The sequence below is a fragment of the Sus scrofa genome, chromosome 8 (assembly GCF_054392235.1).
Source record: "Sus scrofa isolate SSC_HxYL_T2T_F1_AM1 chromosome 8, Sscrofa_HxYL_maternal_Yorkshire_Landrace_v2.0, whole genome shotgun sequence".
NCBI classification, from domain to species: Eukaryota; Metazoa; Chordata; class Mammalia; order Artiodactyla; family Suidae; genus Sus; species Sus scrofa.
The window spans coordinates 23393977-23411326 of NC_139390.1; the positions used below are offsets into that span (position 1 = coordinate 23393977).

The following is a 17350-nucleotide window of genomic DNA, read 5'->3' on the forward strand; positions in this document are numbered from 1 at the left end:
CGGCTGTAGGAAATAACTATGAATAACAGAGACTGTAAATCCATAAAAATACACCTTGACACACTCAAAATAAATGTATCCCCATCTCAACTTTCTCCTTTTTGTTAACTAATACCCCAGATTCCTGGGGCTCTCTAACATTATTTAAGCAAGAACTGTGATAGAGGAAATTGAAGAGGAAAGAAGCATTGCTATTAATGTGTGCACTTAAAATTCTAACTCTTGCAAATTTCAGAAACATGTGACTGCAAAAAGACTATTGCATCCCCCTCACACAAAGGTCTTGGAAGAACTTGGTATACAATACATAAGAGACCCTGAAAGCTTAATCTTCATTAGCATCACATTAAATCTGCCTAGGGGAGTAATTCGGAAACAGGAATACTAACTGGGATGCCTAAAGAGAGTAACTTTTGGTAGCTGAAGGCAGTATTGGTTTATAAACCTATGCAAAATACAATTTTATAGAGCAAAGTAAAACAGAAACTGGGACACTACCTTAGTTTCAGTGACACCTTTTTAAGTTCACCATATTTTTCTCTCACCCTCTCTCCTGTGATTTAATCTGTTTTACAAGAAAGAAACAAAACTTCCTACTTGTTAGATGAAAAAGGAAGCTTTTTATCAGACTTATTTTACTTAAAATTTTTATTATAGTTGACTTACAATGTTCTGTCAATTTCTGCTGTACAAAGTGACCCTGTTATACATATATATATATATATGCACACATTCTTTTTCTCACATTATCCTCCATCATGTTCCATCACAAGTGGTTAGATACAATTCCCGGGGCTATACAGCAGGATCTCATTGTTTATTTTGTCATCGAAAAGGCAAGGGTAGGTACTATTTCTTTCCTCCAAATAGGTGGTATGATCAGGCTAACATCTGGAGAGAGAAATAAACACTCAGAAATAGCCAGTAAACCTTTCAGTGCTGAATTCAGATATACACTGTTGATGATATATACTGTTACTAATCACAACTGTTAGTATAATAACACACCAAAACACTAAATATTTTATTCACAAGTCAGCCAGATCAAAAGCTCCTATTTACAACTATATAGTGTTTTTTTAATCTAGTCATTTGGAGACAAAATTGAAAATCAGTTACATAGCCAAAATAAGAGAAAAAAAATAACCATAAATACATAGAATCAATATTATCTTTCCATCTTACTGTGAGTCAACACTACTTTATCAAAACTATGTTAAGGCATTGATTGCTACATCAGTGATGAAGAAAAAATAAACTAGACTAAAATGTTTGTTTCTTAAAAATCACAAAGTACAAATTTATAGAGCTTTATTTATATAGCAAGAACTCTCCTTTCCATTGAAACTTGCATTTCTACCTGTGACTAAATAGCACAACTGCTGATTTATAGGGATTATAGTTGAAACACACATTGTCTGTTTGGTAGGCCTTTTAATCCGGTTCTACTTGTATAATTATCAATAAGTGCTGAAACAGTCATTCAGAATATACTACTGCTTTCTACAGTCAATGTAGGTCTGGAATGTATTGATGATTCCCAGGTATTGGTTCTAGGTCAGGTTAATAATCAGTATGACTGATGGTTGAATGATGATTTCATTTTAGCCATCCATGTTCTTTTTGGAAGTGAACTTCCCTTCCACTCAGGATTGCCCAGACCTAGTCAGCGGTCTTATCTAACCACAAGGGGGCCAGGAAGAGTAATCTTATCCTAAGTTCAGAAGTCAGAAATAATTGGGGAAAGGTCTCAAGGATTACCATATAAGGATCAGATTCTATCGTTGGAAATTTTGTTCCTGCTAAATAGTCAGTCAGATTTACTATATAACTCATTCTAGAAACATTCTTCATTTTGTATTTTCTGAATACAATGGATTAAATTCGAGTAAAGTTTTGTACCACCTGGTATTGGCAGTTAACATCAGAACGGATCTAGGTAGGTCAACATAGGGCTAACACTTTTAAAGCAAATTCATAATTTTTAACCATTCTTAGTACAAGCATGGTCATTTTTTTGAGTACCATATTCATACAAGCCATTATAATGAGTTTTTCCCCCAGACACTTAAAATATTATCTAGCTTGGAGGTCATTATTCACAGCAGCCTTTGGCATATATCCTGCCATGGTAGTAAAGAAGTGCCAAATGTCTCAAGTTCCTGCAAAGGGCATTGGAATGCTCAATTTCACCATAGATAGTGACAAGGAACAGCTTCAGAGGGCCACAAATAATAGGATATACTGTGTGGACTTTTCAAGGGGCTTTTTCCCTCAGAACCTCACACAAATTTTGCAAAATACTTTTTTCCACCAAAGCTTAATTTTTGTGAATATATAAAAATTAATGTAAAGTTGGAAAATATCCATAAATTATCTTGTAAATAAGACAATGTGTTTGTCAGTTATACTGACTAGATCTTTATATGTACTGCATAAATTGTAAGTCTATGCTATATTGCATCTATTTTAACATCTAAAACTTTAAAAATTGAAAGAAAAACTCAATCTGTGCTAAGCCTAAAGTGAAATTATTTCTATTGTGTCATTTTAAAACTGAAACACTCCATTTAAATCAACAAATCATGCAGTCTATAAATTAATATTTAGATAAATATTTAAAATTCTTTTCATAAGTTTCTTTTTCTCTTCAGAGTTTTTATACTAGTCTTATTAAAATGTTTAATAGTTATCCAAATAGGTAGGATGAATCAAATTTAGTTTGTAGCTTGTATTCCTTTTTTATTGATTGCAGTATACAGTTTGCATTACATGATTTAAACAGCACAGTTTGTTCTGTTTCTTGGCTGGAAACCAATTAAATAACCACTGATGCAAGCAGTTATTACCTGCTTAAAAGAAAATCTGTGGTTTCCTTATTTAAGCTGCTCAGTTTTAATGTCCATCAAAAAGTCTGTTATTACAATGAATAATTTAGCCATTTTAGTCTACTACACATTTTAATACTGCAAACATGGATTTAAGACTGAAAATATGCCTAAAGTTTCTCGCAGTCCCAAGAATCAGAATACTTGCTATGAGACAATATTTATACATAGTTATATTTACTACTCGAAATGATACATGTTTAGGGAACAATTATTTCTGATTACCAGAAATTTTTGAGAAAAAAGATTAAAGTATCAAATATACCAGAAGTAATTGGAGAAATGATTGATTGTAAAGGTCCTCAAAGCATGTTTACACATATATAAGTGGATATGGATGACCCTTTTGAAAGAGATGAAAGGTCAATGGATTTGGAGAATTAGGGGTGTCATTTCCTCAGTTTGTCCCTTGGTGGCGTTCTTGAGTCACTTTCTCCCTTCCCGTCAATTTGCTTTATATTTCTTTCCAGAACTGGCTATCATGTTTACTGTATTTAACCTTTTTCTCATATTATCGTGAATATAGCGTCTATAATAAATGAAGGCCCCCCAGAGATCATATCTCCGGCACCTACTTCTTTGTATTCATTCTTAACCCATAAACTTTTGTTGTCGTTGTTATTTCGCTTCCTGTCTTTTCTTGAGGCTTAAACTACATCACGGACCCTGAATGCTATTTTTCAGCTCAGTCACTGAAAATTTTCAACTGCAAAGCAGTTTTAAGTAAGCAAGCTTAGTCAGTAAATTTAAAAAGTAAAACCAAAGACTACTGGATATTGTAAGTTAGGCTGAGATATTTGGTATAGAAAATAAATCGTTGGCTGAGGTTTTATGAAATTTATTAAATGAATGGGATGGTATTTCTATAACCAGTTTCCTTTCTTTATCCTGGCTCCATAGGGACATTTCTTTTCATTGTCCTTTAAAAAGAAAGAGAAAAACAAAATCCTCCGCGTTTCAACATTCCCTCGAACCCTCTGGTTCATACAAGCGATGACGTGCCATCACTCTAATCAACGCAGGTTTTAGGACACTGATCTCGTTTTCTCTCTTCAGTTCTGGCCGCCAAAGCCGCAGTAGCAGCAGCAGCAGTGGGTTCTTTAATTTCTTGCAGCCGGTTACACTTTCGATCCTATTTCCTTCTGAACCCTCTCCTCTCAGGTTGGGAGGATAAATGCAGCTTGGGCTCTGAAAAGCCGGGCGGTGTTTGTGGGTGGGAGCGAAGCCGGATCTCATATTCCCTTGGTGAGGTCTTGTACTGGGGCGGGGGCGGGGGACGGTTAGTCCCCCCCCCCCCCACCGGTTCCATTTAATGAAATTGCTGAGCACTTGTGACACTGGCTCTGAGACTGCGGAAATGGGGCGGGGGTGAGGGGAAAGGACTTCTCGCCCGCATTCATCCTCCGCGCCGGCTGGATTCTGGAGTTGGAGTGTCCGTCCCTAGACAGGGGACGGAAGAGAACTGGGAGCTCCGGCAGCTGTAAGGGTGCCCCCGAGGGCTCCCCTCACCTCGCCCACCGCCCTACCCCGCCTATTTCGTTCCCTTCCCCAAGAACCGAGCAGCTGGGCAAGGCGGCCAACACTCCCGGGCTGCTCCGGAGGAGAGGTCGGAGTCGGGGACCTTGGGGAGGAGGGAGGAGAGCCAGAAGGCTTCAAGGCCTCGGCTGTCTGGCCGGGCTATTCCCCATGCCGCGCACGTCGGACCCATTTCCCACGCCGGTTTGGCTGGGCGGCAGAGTTGGTAAGGATGAGAGTAGGGAGGGCGGGCCAAAGACTACCTCCCGCCCGCAATGTGGAAACCACTCCACTGTGAAGGACGCGCTGCGCCCCGCTCTACACCCCCGCCCTCCGGTCATCTGGGAAGAAATTTTCCCCGCGCTGGGGAAAAGCCTCCCACTCTTTCGCCCCTTGTGGATGTGTGCCTCAAAATTGCGCGCCGGAGCGGTGGGCGACTACTTGAAGATGCGCAGGGGCTTGTTCAAGTTTATGGTCTGGTGAGGCAAGAGAGGGTGCAACGTCTCTACCCACGCGGCTGCCTGAAGTTTGCAAAATCTTAGTAAAGGCGACGAGGGGAGTGAGTTCACTGCACCATATTGCCGCGTATCGGAATGCTCGGGGGCAAGGCCGCAGAGTGGAGCTGGCTTCCCTCTTTCTCCTTGGACCCTGGAAAAAGGGGGACGGTGTGTCTGGTGGCGTTCTGATAAGCCAGAGTTTGCCAAATATAAGGGGAATTTGGCCTTCCTGACACTTAGCGGGCTGCTACAGTGCTGCGGCGCCCGCCCCCGCCCCCCAGCTCCAGACTGCGGCGGTGCGCACTGAGTCTGCGCAAGGGGCTTTTCTCGCTGATGCTGCAGATATAGAGCATAGAGGCGCTGGTGGCAGCGAGAGGGTAGGGGGTGGAGGCGGGAGGGAGAAGGCCGGGTTACAGACTTGGCCTCGAAGGAGGAGCCTCTACCCCCAGTGCTGCTGTTTTAGCAGGCTGGAAAAATCCTCGCCTGCTCCCGGGCACATACCACAACATGCTCCCACCTTCCGCGCCTCTATTATCCCCCATAGGGAATGCTTGGAAATCTCTGCCGCCGCTCCCACCCATTCCTGCTGGCTGCGCCCGCCTGAAAAACCGCGCACTACATCTGCTTATAGACTTCATTGGTGTTTGTCTTGTTTAAATCATTCTGCCGCCTCACACAAATCCCATAAAGGGAACGTACCCACTCTGGACGGATTTCTTTCTCTTTTCTTCTTTTTGCTTTAAATTTTCCTTTAAGAGGAGGCCCTTCAATTCCTATAGATTGAGCAGACCAGATGAGGACCAACCAAAATCCAGCAGCAGCCTCTTTTCTTCTTTGAAGTGTAAGAATTCTTCCCAAGTATCTCCTGCTTATCTCAACACCGCCCCCCCCCCCATCCTGGCTGGGCCCCGACAGCCACTGAAATAAGAGCAAATGGCTACAGTTTAGAAAACAACCAGAAATGAAATTCGATGAGGCAGGATGCGGCGGCAGTGACTGAAAAGTGGGGAAGCCTCGCGTGGGGGAATACCATGTACGATCAAGTGGCACAAAGTCAAAAGAAGGAGAGAAAAGGAGCTAGGGACTCTTCGGTACACAAAGTTGCCATTAAAGTTTATTTCCCTTTTATCCAGATAGGTGACGCTACACTTTGCCAGTTACTAAAGGCTGCAGGTTTCTGCTTAGAAAATAACATCGAGGCTTCCAACATGTGTTTATTCCCCAGGCGCACGCACACACAGGGTCTACCCCGTAAGCAAGCACGATGACAGGAATGCCAAGCATTTAAACAAAGACAGCCCCCACCCCCACCCCAGCCCTCCTAACTGCTCTCCCAAAAAAGGATTCCTCTCCCGCTCTCTTTGGAGTTCGATGTTCTCTCTCAACCTCTGCAGCCCACCGTGGTTTCTCAGAACACCAGCGTAGCTTCCTGGGCTCACCCCGGGTTCCCAAAGCCACAGCTGACCAAGCCTTAACCAAGATGCTAATTCGCTAACGAGAGACACTTCGGGGGTGGGGAATATCGCCTGAGAAGGAGGAAAAGGCAAAACGTTTCCTCAAACCAGCTCCAGCGCGCTCACACGCGCACTTGGCATTAGTAAGAGCAAAGAGGAAATTTACCAGCCCCAGGGAGAAAAAACTAGTACCCAACCCCCGCCCCCGGGGGGCAGCGGCTGCACTCGCTGGGGAAGAATAGGGGCAATCTTTAGCTTAAGGGGGGGCTTGTTGGGATTGTGCACACTTGGAGTGGCCCCCGGAGCTGAAGCAGAAGCTGGGCTTTCCGAAGCCGGGCGGCTAGCTCGCTCCCGTCTCCCGCCCCCGCCACGGCACTCCTCCCTCCTTCTCTGCGAGTGTGTAGTTTCCGAGGCTCCGCTGCTACCGCCGCCGCCGCCGCCGCCACAGCAGCGTCAGGGACTAGCTTGAGCCGAGAGCGAGGCAGTGAGCTCCCAGCAGCAACCATCACTTTGGGCAAACTTGCGGGTTTCCGGCTGGCGGCTCGCGAGCGGGAGGTTCCCGCTTGCCATTCAGCGCCTTTGAGTCGCGGCAGTCAAAGAGACGGCTGGAGCGCCCGCACCAGACTCTCCCAGACACGAAAGGGGACGAGACAACTGCGGAATTCACCAGCCGTGCCAGGGCACTTCCGAGGCAACAACCGACTGGCACTTTTTCTCCCCTTGGCAAACTGGATTTTTTTTTTTTTTAAGCTACTTGGCAGCTGTCTCTGACTCCACCTCCCCCCCCCGCCCCCATGCCTTTTGCTTTTCTTCGGAAATCCGGACAGAATTGGGCATCTTTGTTAATTGCCGTTGGGGGAGCCCGGCCGGGGGCTTCCACCAGGCGAAAGTCGCCTGCGCACCGAGCCTGGTTTGCTCACCTTTGAACTGCAAAGGGATCAAGTTCAGCTCGAGTTGCTAGCGTTGGGACTGGGAGGACGAAGAGAGAGCGTGCAGGAGAGAGGAGTGGGAGAAGGGGAAAGGGGAAAGGAGAGGAGGGAGGAGAGAGGAGGAGGAGAGAGGAGAGGGAGGGAGGGGAGGGATCGAGAGAGAGCGCGGAGAGAGAGAGGCTGCAATCTCCTCCCTGAATCGCGCACAGCGCTGCAGATCCCAGTGCTCTGACATGCGGGCCGAATGCAGGTGAGGAAAGGCACGGACTCTGCGGCTGCGAACCCAAACTTGGGCACCGCACGGTGCGCACGGCTCAGCCTTCAACCCCGCGGGCGAAAGGCTGCTGCGGTTTCAGGCGGCGGCTTCGTGACTAATGACCTTGCGCAGAGTAGTTAAGAAAAAAAAGAAACCCGAGCTCTCGTGGGTGAAAAGGGACTGACTCTCTGGGCGTCTCTGAAGATGGCTTGGACTGCTCTTTCGCGCGCGGGGGGAACCCGGACGCGGACCGCTGTGTGACGCGAGTGGTCTCCACTGCACCGTGCCCGAAGCGACCTGCCGGGATTTTTCATTCTCGATCTGTTGACTGGCTCTCCCGCTGCCTGAGCGGAGTCGGAGTTGAGACTGGCTTGTTGCTGGCCCTAGCACCTCGTGCAGGAAGCGACTCACGTTTGCCTGGGCAGCCGGAGCAGAAGCTTGGTCTGGAGTGAGTGGCTGGAACGTGAATTGGAGTCAACTCGAGTAGCAGCAGCAAAGACGAGCGGGGTTGGCAGGCGGGGGAGGCTGCAGACTCGCTCCCCGCCGCTTCCCGGCTCCACTGCCCGCGTGCCGGAGCGGTTCCGGCCCCATCCGACACAGCAGGGACGGGAGTCCGGGATCCTCTGCCCGTTGCGGGGATGACTCTGGGGGGGCGCCGAGCTCGCGGCGCGCAGTGTCCCGTGAACTGTGAGTACTGCAACTGAACGGCGGCTGGCGAGCGGGCGATTAGCACCCATTGCATGAATTATGAAACAATAACTTTCGGAAGAAGCAGGAGGGAAAAAAAGAAGAATCTAACGCTGGTCTCCCCTGGCCGACTTTGGACGCTGCTCTTGCCCCCTCCCACCTCTCCCTCTCGCTTCTTCCCTTCTCGGAGAGGGGAGAGGACTGGGAGGAGGGCAGGCGACTGGCCTCGGAGAAGGGGGGCGCCGAGGGGGCCGTGATTAGAAGGAGCAGTAGCAGCAGCAGCAGGAGAAGATGCTGAGGATGCGGACCATGGGATGGGCGCGCGCCTGGTGCCTGGGCTGCTGTCTCCTTTTGCCGCTCTCGCTCAGCCTGGCGGCCGCCAAGCAACTCCTCCGGTACCGACTGGCCGAGGAGGGCCCAGCAGACGTCCGCATCGGCAACGTCGCCTCAGACTTGGGCATCGTGACCGGCTCCGGTGAGGTGACTTTCAGCCTCGAGTCGGGCTCGGAGTACCTGAAGATCGACAACCTCACCGGCGAGCTTAGTACAAGCGAGCGACGCATTGACCGCGAGAAGCTGCCCCAGTGTCAGATGATCTTCGACGAAAACGAGTGCTTTCTGGACTTCGAGGTGTCGGTGATCGGGCCCTCGCAGAGCTGGGTGGACCTGTTCGAAGGTCGGGTCATCGTGCTCGACATCAACGACAACACGCCCACCTTCCCGTCGCCCGTGCTCACGCTCACGGTGGAGGAGAACCGGCCGGTGGGCACTCTCTACCTGCTGCCCACCGCCACCGACCGTGACTTCGGCCGAAACGGCATCGAGCGCTACGAGCTGCTCCAGGAGCCCGGGGGCGGCGGTGGCGGCGGCGGCGAAGGCCGGCGCGCCGGGCCTGCCGACAGCGCCCCCTACCCCGGGGGCGGCGGGAACGGCGCGAGCGGTGGCGGCCCTGGAGGCTCCAAGAGGCGGCTGGACGCGCCAGAAGGCGGCGGCGGGACCAACCCGGGCGGCCGCAGCAGTGTGTTCGAACTGCAGGTGGCCGACACCCCGGATGGCGAAAAGCAGCCGCAGCTAATTGTGAAGGGGGCGCTGGACCGCGAACAGCGCGACTCCTATGAGTTGACCCTGCGGGTGCGCGACGGCGGCGACCCGCCTCGATCCTCTCAGGCCATCCTGCGGGTGCTTATCACCGACGTGAACGACAACAGCCCCCGCTTTGAGAAGAGCGTGTATGAGGCTGACCTGGCAGAGAACAGCGCCCCGGGGACCCCCATCCTGCAGCTGCGTGCCGCCGACTTGGACGTGGGGGTCAACGGGCAGATAGAGTACGTTTTCGGGGCGGCTACCGAGTCTGTGCGGCGGTTACTGCGCCTCGACGAGACGTCCGGCTGGCTCAGTGTCCTGCACCGTATCGACCGCGAGGAGGTGAACCAGCTGCGCTTCACCGTCATGGCCCGCGATCGTGGGCAGCCCCCCAAGACCGACAAGGCCACGGTGGTCCTTAATATCAAGGACGAGAACGACAATGTGCCGTCCATTGAAATCCGCAAGATCGGTCGTATCCCACTCAAGGACGGGGTGGCCAATGTGGCAGAGGACGTTCTAGTCGACACTCCCATTGCCCTGGTGCAGGTGTCCGACCGAGACCAAGGCGAGAACGGAGTGGTCACCTGCACTGTAGTGGGCGACGTGCCCTTCCAGCTCAAGCCAGCCAGTGACACAGAGGGCGACCAGAACAAGAAAAAGTACTTCCTGCACACCTCGGCCCCTTTGGACTATGAGACCACCCGGGAGTACAACGTAGTCATAGTGGCGGTGGACTCAGGCAGCCCCAGCCTCTCCAGCAACAACTCCCTGATTGTCAAGGTGGGGGACACCAATGACAACCCGCCCGTCTTTGGGCAGTCGGTAGTGGAGGTTTACTTTCCTGAGAACAACATCCCTGGAGAGAGGGTAGCCACCGTGCTGGCGACAGACGCAGACAGCGGGAAAAACGCTGAAATCGCCTACTCGCTGGACTCTTCTGTGATGGGGATCTTCGCCATCGATCCCGATTCAGGGGACATCCTCGTCAATACCGTGCTGGACCGCGAGCAGACTGACAGGTATGAGTTTAAAGTTAACGCCAAAGACAAAGGCATCCCAGTGCTACAGGGCAGCACCACAGTGATTGTGCAGGTGGCTGACAAGAATGACAACGATCCTAAGTTTATGCAGGACATCTTTACCTTTTACGTGAAAGAAAACTTGCAGCCCAACAGCCCCGTGGGAATGGTCACGGTGATGGATGCTGACAAGGGGCGCAATGCAGAGATGAGCCTGTACATAGAGGAGAACAGTAACATTTTTTCCATTGAAAATGACACGGGGACCATTTACTCCACAATGTCTTTTGACCGGGAACATCAGACCACTTACACATTCAGAGTCAAGGCTGTGGATGGAGGAGATCCTCCCAGATCTGCCACAGCCACAGTCTCTCTCTTTGTGATGGATGAGAATGACAATGCTCCCACAGTTACCCTTCCCAGAAACATTTCCTACACTTTACTGCCACCTTCAAGTAATGTCAGGACAGTAGTAGCTACGGTGTTAGCAACAGACAGTGATGATGGCATCAATGCAGACCTGAACTACAGCATTGTGGGAGGCAATCCCTTCAAGCTGTTTGAGATTGATCCCACCAGTGGTGTGGTTTCCTTAGTGGGAAAACTCACACAAAAGCATTATGGCTTGCACAGGTTGGTGGTGCAAGTGAATGACAGTGGGCAGCCTTCCCAGTCCACCACAACTCTGGTGCATGTGTTTGTCAATGAAAGTGTTTCCAATGCAACAGTGATCGACTCCCAGATAGCCAGAAGTTTGCACACCCCCCTCACCCAGGATATAGCTGGTGACCCAAGCTATGAAATTAGCAAGCAAAGACTCAGTATTGTCATTGGGGTGGTTGCTGGAATTATGACAGTGATTCTAATCATCTTAATTGTAGTGATGGCCAGGTATTGCCGGTCCAAAAATAAAAATGGCTATGAAGCCGGCAAAAAAGATCATGAAGACTTTTTTACACCCCAGCAACATGACAAATCTAAAAAGCCTAAAAAGGACAAGAAAAACAAAAAATCTAAGCAGCCTCTCTACAGCAGCATTGTCACTGTAGAAGCTTCTAAACCAAATGGACAGAGGTATGATAGCGTCAATGAGAAGCTGTCAGACAGCCCAAGCATGGGCCGATACCGATCAGTTAACGGTGGGCCTGGCAGTCCTGACCTGGCCAGGCATTACAAATCCAGCTCCCCATTGCCTACTGTCCAGCTTCACCCCCAATCACCAACAGCAGGAAAAAAACACCAGGCCGTACAAGATCTACCACCAGCTAACACGTTTGTGGGAGCAGGAGACAACATTTCAATTGGGTCAGATCACTGCTCTGAGTACAGCTGTCAAACCAATAACAAGTACAGCAAACAGGTAAGATACATCCCAAATATATTTAAATATCTGAGACAGCATTTTCTGCAAAGTTTTGTCTTATCTGTTAAAGCTATTAGTTAAAATTTAATAGCTGGGATTTAGTGTTGATGTAATTTACACATTATTTATTTAGTAGAGACTGTTTATAAAATGTACACCCCTGTATTTTGCACATTAGAGTTTACCAAGCTACTGCAGAAAACACTGCAGGCAGTGTTTTGCACTTCTCTTTGTACTTGGCAATCCTAATTCATCCTACATTTTCTGTTTCCAGATAAATATGTCTGTATTGTTTGGATGGCTAGTTTTAACCTGAAATTATTTTCTTTTGTGCTACTAAGTGGATAATTGCATCCAGAGACAAAATTTCTGAAGTTACTACTGCTGTCTATGCAAATTGGGCACTACAAAAGTTTTATCTGTTCTGCATTATGCAGGATGTTACAGATAAACAGGTGCTGATTCATGCAAATGAAATACCAAGTCTGAGATACTGAAATACTGACTACTTTGACAGAAATGCTGAGTTTACCATAGTTAATGATATTCAAATATGCAAAACTGAATTTTTAATATTTCAGTATCAATACAGTTAGGCTTCTATGAGGATATGCAATCAGCACTTCTGCCATTTGTATTGAGTATTAAAAGTTCATAAGCAAAGTAAATTGAATGGATACAGTTATTATTTAAGCCAAGCAACAAAAATTCATTTTTGATGCAGTGTGTACAAGAATATTTTGGTGTACATTGTAATATACTGCGACTGTAAAGGTTTTATGGAATATTTGACACTGTTGTTTCTTAGGGAAATTTGAAAACAATAAAAAATATTCAGAGGTGAACTTCAGAAAATATAAAATCAATTTTGAAAGTTTTGCTTGTATGATGTGTGTGTGCAGATATATGCACCCCCCCACACACACATGTATGTAACTCACAAAGTTTACTTTTCATACCCACCAAATTTTGACTCACAACAAATAAAACCTTTTGGAAACTGCGGTGTGTAAAGCTTGTAGCAACTCTAATAGTAAAACATCATATATTTCTTACCACCAGAACATCTCAAGAAACACATTTATGTCTGTCAAGTAATATCCAATAATAGTTTTTCTATTAAATATGCTTCGCATATGGAAGGTGTGATCTGAGAATAATTAAGGCAAAGGGAAAAGTTATTGTATAGCCTCATTAAAGATGTTATTGATGGGCTCATTAAAGCTATTATAGAACAGTGATAAAGATTAATTTCTTATTTTCATGATTTAAAAAATCAGCTTCCTAAACTAATGTTTTTGATATATACTACTGTACTGTAGCTATTTGGATAAGAAGAAGCAAACAGTATGTTTTTCTATCCAATCATCAAAGCAATCCAAAAAAACACAGGTTTGAAATACATTGCTTTACATGACTTTTGAAAAGATGTCTCTTCATGCACATGAGTCTGAATTGTTCCTGAAATTATGGCAAGTGGAGAGGATATCTGTTGTGTTCTTTCTTTACCTGGAATTAGAAGCAGAGTTTTGTTCTGCTTTTGGTGCTTTTATCAGTTTTGTAAACAAGGACGATTCCAGTTAAATATAATAGCACTTTTATAAGGTTAATAATAATAACACCCCCAAATAAATTAAGATCTGTAGAAATTTCTTTAGAAAATGGTGATTTGTTATGCAAAAGCATGTGAAGAGATCTTTCTGCAGAATATTTACTTCTCTTTTGTCATCCTAATAGGACTTTTTGGTCCTGTAGCTGACTGGCATTTGCATTCTAAATTGTGTAATATTAAACTTTTGACTGGACATATCACGTGACAGATTTATAGATATTTTATGCCACCACCTCCTAAGTTCTGTGTTGTCACTTAACCTTTTTTGGCTCATCAAATGGGATTACCTTTATATTCTTGAATATTTAAACCAAGCAATATCAAAACTATTGTGGCATCCTGCTTAAAAGGCAAAGTGATATGCTTATAAATAAACTAATGTATGGCCTTGGTCTCTTAACTGAGCAAAGAAGTCCACATACCAAAAGATAAAACCTACAAAGCCATTGAAATAAACCATGCAGTTTGCCAAAAGTGACTTTAGAAAACTTGTATATGTTGTTGTTAGGCATTCAACAGATGTATAAAGTTTTAATCACGATAAATAACTGATGTAAAATGAAATAAAGGCAAATGAAATACATTCCCTTAATGTAATTGGTAATAGTAAGTGATATACTTCAGCTCCTCAATATTACTGTCAGGAGACAAGGGATCCATTTACAAAATGGACATCTGACCTAATAAACAGGGTCTTTTTTGTTCTCGTTTTTGTTGGTACTTTAGGTAGATGATTTTCTATTTTTATTTTAAAAGATAGTACCTTTAGTTTTTGAACACTCAACACACCAAAATATATTTTCTTTGATTAAACCTGACATAGAATAAAAAACAAAGAATATGGGATTTTGTTTTAATTTCTCCCCTTTTATTGCTGAATTTATCTGAAGAAAATCTTAAGGATTGTTGTCTTTTAATTCCTTATGGTAGGGATTAATTAAAATAATTAATTAAAAATAGATTCTATCTGACATAAAGCTTTAATTTTATTTATGATTTTCCTGAATTGTCATATCATAGTTCCTTTCTTGTGACATAATGAAAATGATGTCTATTACAGCGTTCTTATCTTCATGAGAATATAGTTGGAACTATTGCTCTTAAGTCCTCTTAATGGTAATGTTTTAATGAGTTAACCAGCTATGCAGAAATAAAAGTTTGTAGATAATGTCCCCCTTCCCTTCTCTTTGGTTTGTTTTCATAAGCTTTAGAGAGCTTTCACATCAGTCTTCTATAGTTACTGGAGCAGAATCTAGGAGGTAATGTGTTGCAGAGATGCTAGAATTATTTCTGAAATTCACACATTAGGAAAATTGATGATGTAGCCCAGTTTTTCATAGTTCAGACCTTTTCATTTCAGACAGAAAGCCGTTGTTCTCAATTAAAGAATGTGTCTGATTGAGAAAGATGGGGATCATTTATAACATCAAGTGTTCTCTGCCTTTTCCATTTTATTCTTCCTTTACTTGGTAAACCTGGTCTTGGTGGTTGTTAAAGTTTTGTGACCTGGAAGTTCAACTGTGCTTTTGATTTGTAAAATGAAGGCTGAAGCATTCGACTTTTCTATTTATTTTTAAGTCTCCGGTATTTTATAATGTGTTAGGTATTTTTTCATTTTTTAAAAAATATATAATTTCAAAAGACTAATAGACAGTATAAAAGTATAGTTACCACCTTCCACATTTTTTTCGGGTCTTGTGTTTATCTTTGCTCTTATTATTATGCTCTTATTTAGATAATGCACTGGCAAGTAAAATTTTTATTGTATTTTGTAGATGGAAAGTAAGGTACTTTATTTTTGGCAAGCATACAGAGGATACAGCTTGAATAAACATTAATTTAAAAATCCATTTGTAGCTGCTCCTGAAATACTCAAGAAAAATTCATATCAACTCCAGTGACAGTTTCCCTTACCTAAGGAACTGCTGAGTCTTCTCTGAATAATGTTCCCTTTAATTGATCAAATTGTGTTCAGTATGTTCATTGCATACTTAGTAAAACTATAACAGAAATTATTTTTTAAATTACTTCCATTTTTGGAAGCAAATAATGACTTGCCATCATCTATTAGAGTTCTAAGCACTGAGAAAACTGAATATCAGTTTATTCATGAATGTATATTACACGATATGTATTATAGTGGAAATTCATCTGCATGGCAATGCCAACCACAGCCTCTAGTTTTAATTCTATAAGCATAACTTCTACAATAGGGTTCTCCTGTCTATGACCAAGACACTTTCAAGAGGTACAGTGAATCTGCATATGGTGGGATTTCAGCCTGAAATCATAGGCAGGAAGCTAATATGACTGATGAAAGGCCGTGTCTTTAGTCAGAATGTTATCTACTAAAGCAACAGGACTTGGCTTTCTGGATGTCTGTGAAACAGGGAAAAGGTCATCCAGTAATTTGATTTGCAGTGATACACAAATTATTATTGAAGTCCAGGTATGACAGTTAGAACCTTATCTCAAACTTCTCCTAAGTCAATTAATGACTTTGACATAAGACCACAAAGTCAGTTTAAGGATTCTAAGTAAATCATGCAGCTGGTCAACTATAGCAAAATCATTCTTTCTTGTTATCTTTTTATCTCTGAGTAAGTACGTATCTCTTATGCAGAAAAACATGCACATGGTAGATATATATCAGACTATCTCTCCCCTGCCCCGACAAGCCCCCCCCCCACAAGATGTATTCATGTAAACCAACTTTGGTGCCATTAGGCTCTTATTTCCTGTGATATTCATACTTCGATATGTGGAAAAGATTTTAACTTTAAACCCAAAATTCACCTAAAATATGCCATAATCGACTGCTTAATGTTTCTATCTAAAATCACTGGAGTCATCATGTTTTAGAAATAAGATATCAAGCAAAGCAATCTCCTCATTTTATAGAAGAAACTGAGGTCTAGTATGAAAAAGTTCAGTTGATTGAGATTATAAGATTATCAGGGATAAAATGCGGACTAGTGTGCTAGTCATGCAGTGAGGAGTCCAGTGTTCTCTTCTATTTACTATGTTACCTGGAGGAAAAAAAAATGAAGTTCTATAACTTTCTCTGTGTATATTTCAATAGTAACAGGAATATCTTGATATTTACTTATAACTATATATTTGGTTATATTTGTATAACTATATATTTGGCTGTGAAAACTGACATTTTTTTTACAATAGTATGTAATCCTACTTTAGGATCTAGTTTTTATCTGTAAAATTATCAGGGAAATTATAATCCAAATTATATAGATTTTTTAAAAGACATTAATAGTTATTTCCCCTTTGTATCAATTGATGACACACATTAAAATAACTTAACATAGCTTAGAACATATATTAAACAAGTTGAGAGAATTTTTTATTTTAGCAAAACAATGACAATACATGTAAGCACCTACATAGCATTTAGTATATCTTAAATAAAATATATTTGTAATGGAAATGAATAAAAGCCTTCTGTACATTGTATATGTAACTTTCTATGTACTTTGGGATAATCTTTTACCTTTTTCATCAATATGGATACTTCCTATGACTTCTGTTCTTCTTAGCATTTTGATAATGTAGCAGAATACTTTACTTTGATGTATTTAACTTTAGTAGTGTCCATAAAGTGCACACAATCATGAACTAATTTTCACTCTAAATTTGTTTTCTAGAAAATTTATAGAAGAATGTGACATTTTATTATTTTTCAACTGAATTGCTTCCTTGTTAGGCAGTCAGCCAATCTAGCATTTTAGATTCTAAATTTGCCTATTGATAAAATACAAATGATTGAGCTTATTAATTTCAAAAATGAAATCTGAACTGTTTTTAGAACTAAATATAGTGGGACAAAACCATTCCTTCACCATAGCCACCAGAGCTTTTAAACATTTTAATATCATTTCTTTTCCTGGGAGAGGGTGATAGTAAAGGTTATGTAGGAAATTTAGTATAATTATTTAGAGCTTTATGTTTAAATAGTATTATAACCACGTTCTAGCGAGGCTACATCCTCATCCATTTATTTGCTATGACTCTATAGAACTAGTA

The 17350-nt window shown here is 43.6% G+C and overlaps 1 protein-coding gene across 9 annotated transcripts in view; it reads left to right on the top strand.

Moving 5' to 3' along the window:
- The first annotated feature begins 7479 nt into the window (after window positions 1-7479).
- PCDH7 (protocadherin 7) overlaps window positions 7480-17350 on the top strand; it is a 418557-nt gene continuing 408686 nt past the window's right edge. For 8 of the 9 annotated variants that reach the window (XM_084970757.1, XM_084970758.1, XM_084970759.1 and 5 more), the window contains exon 1: window positions 7480-11694. In XM_084970757.1, the coding sequence (XP_084826883.1) occupies window positions 8518-11694 (3177 nt within the window). In that variant the 5' untranslated portion in view covers window positions 7480-8517. 9 annotated transcript variants of the gene reach the window in all.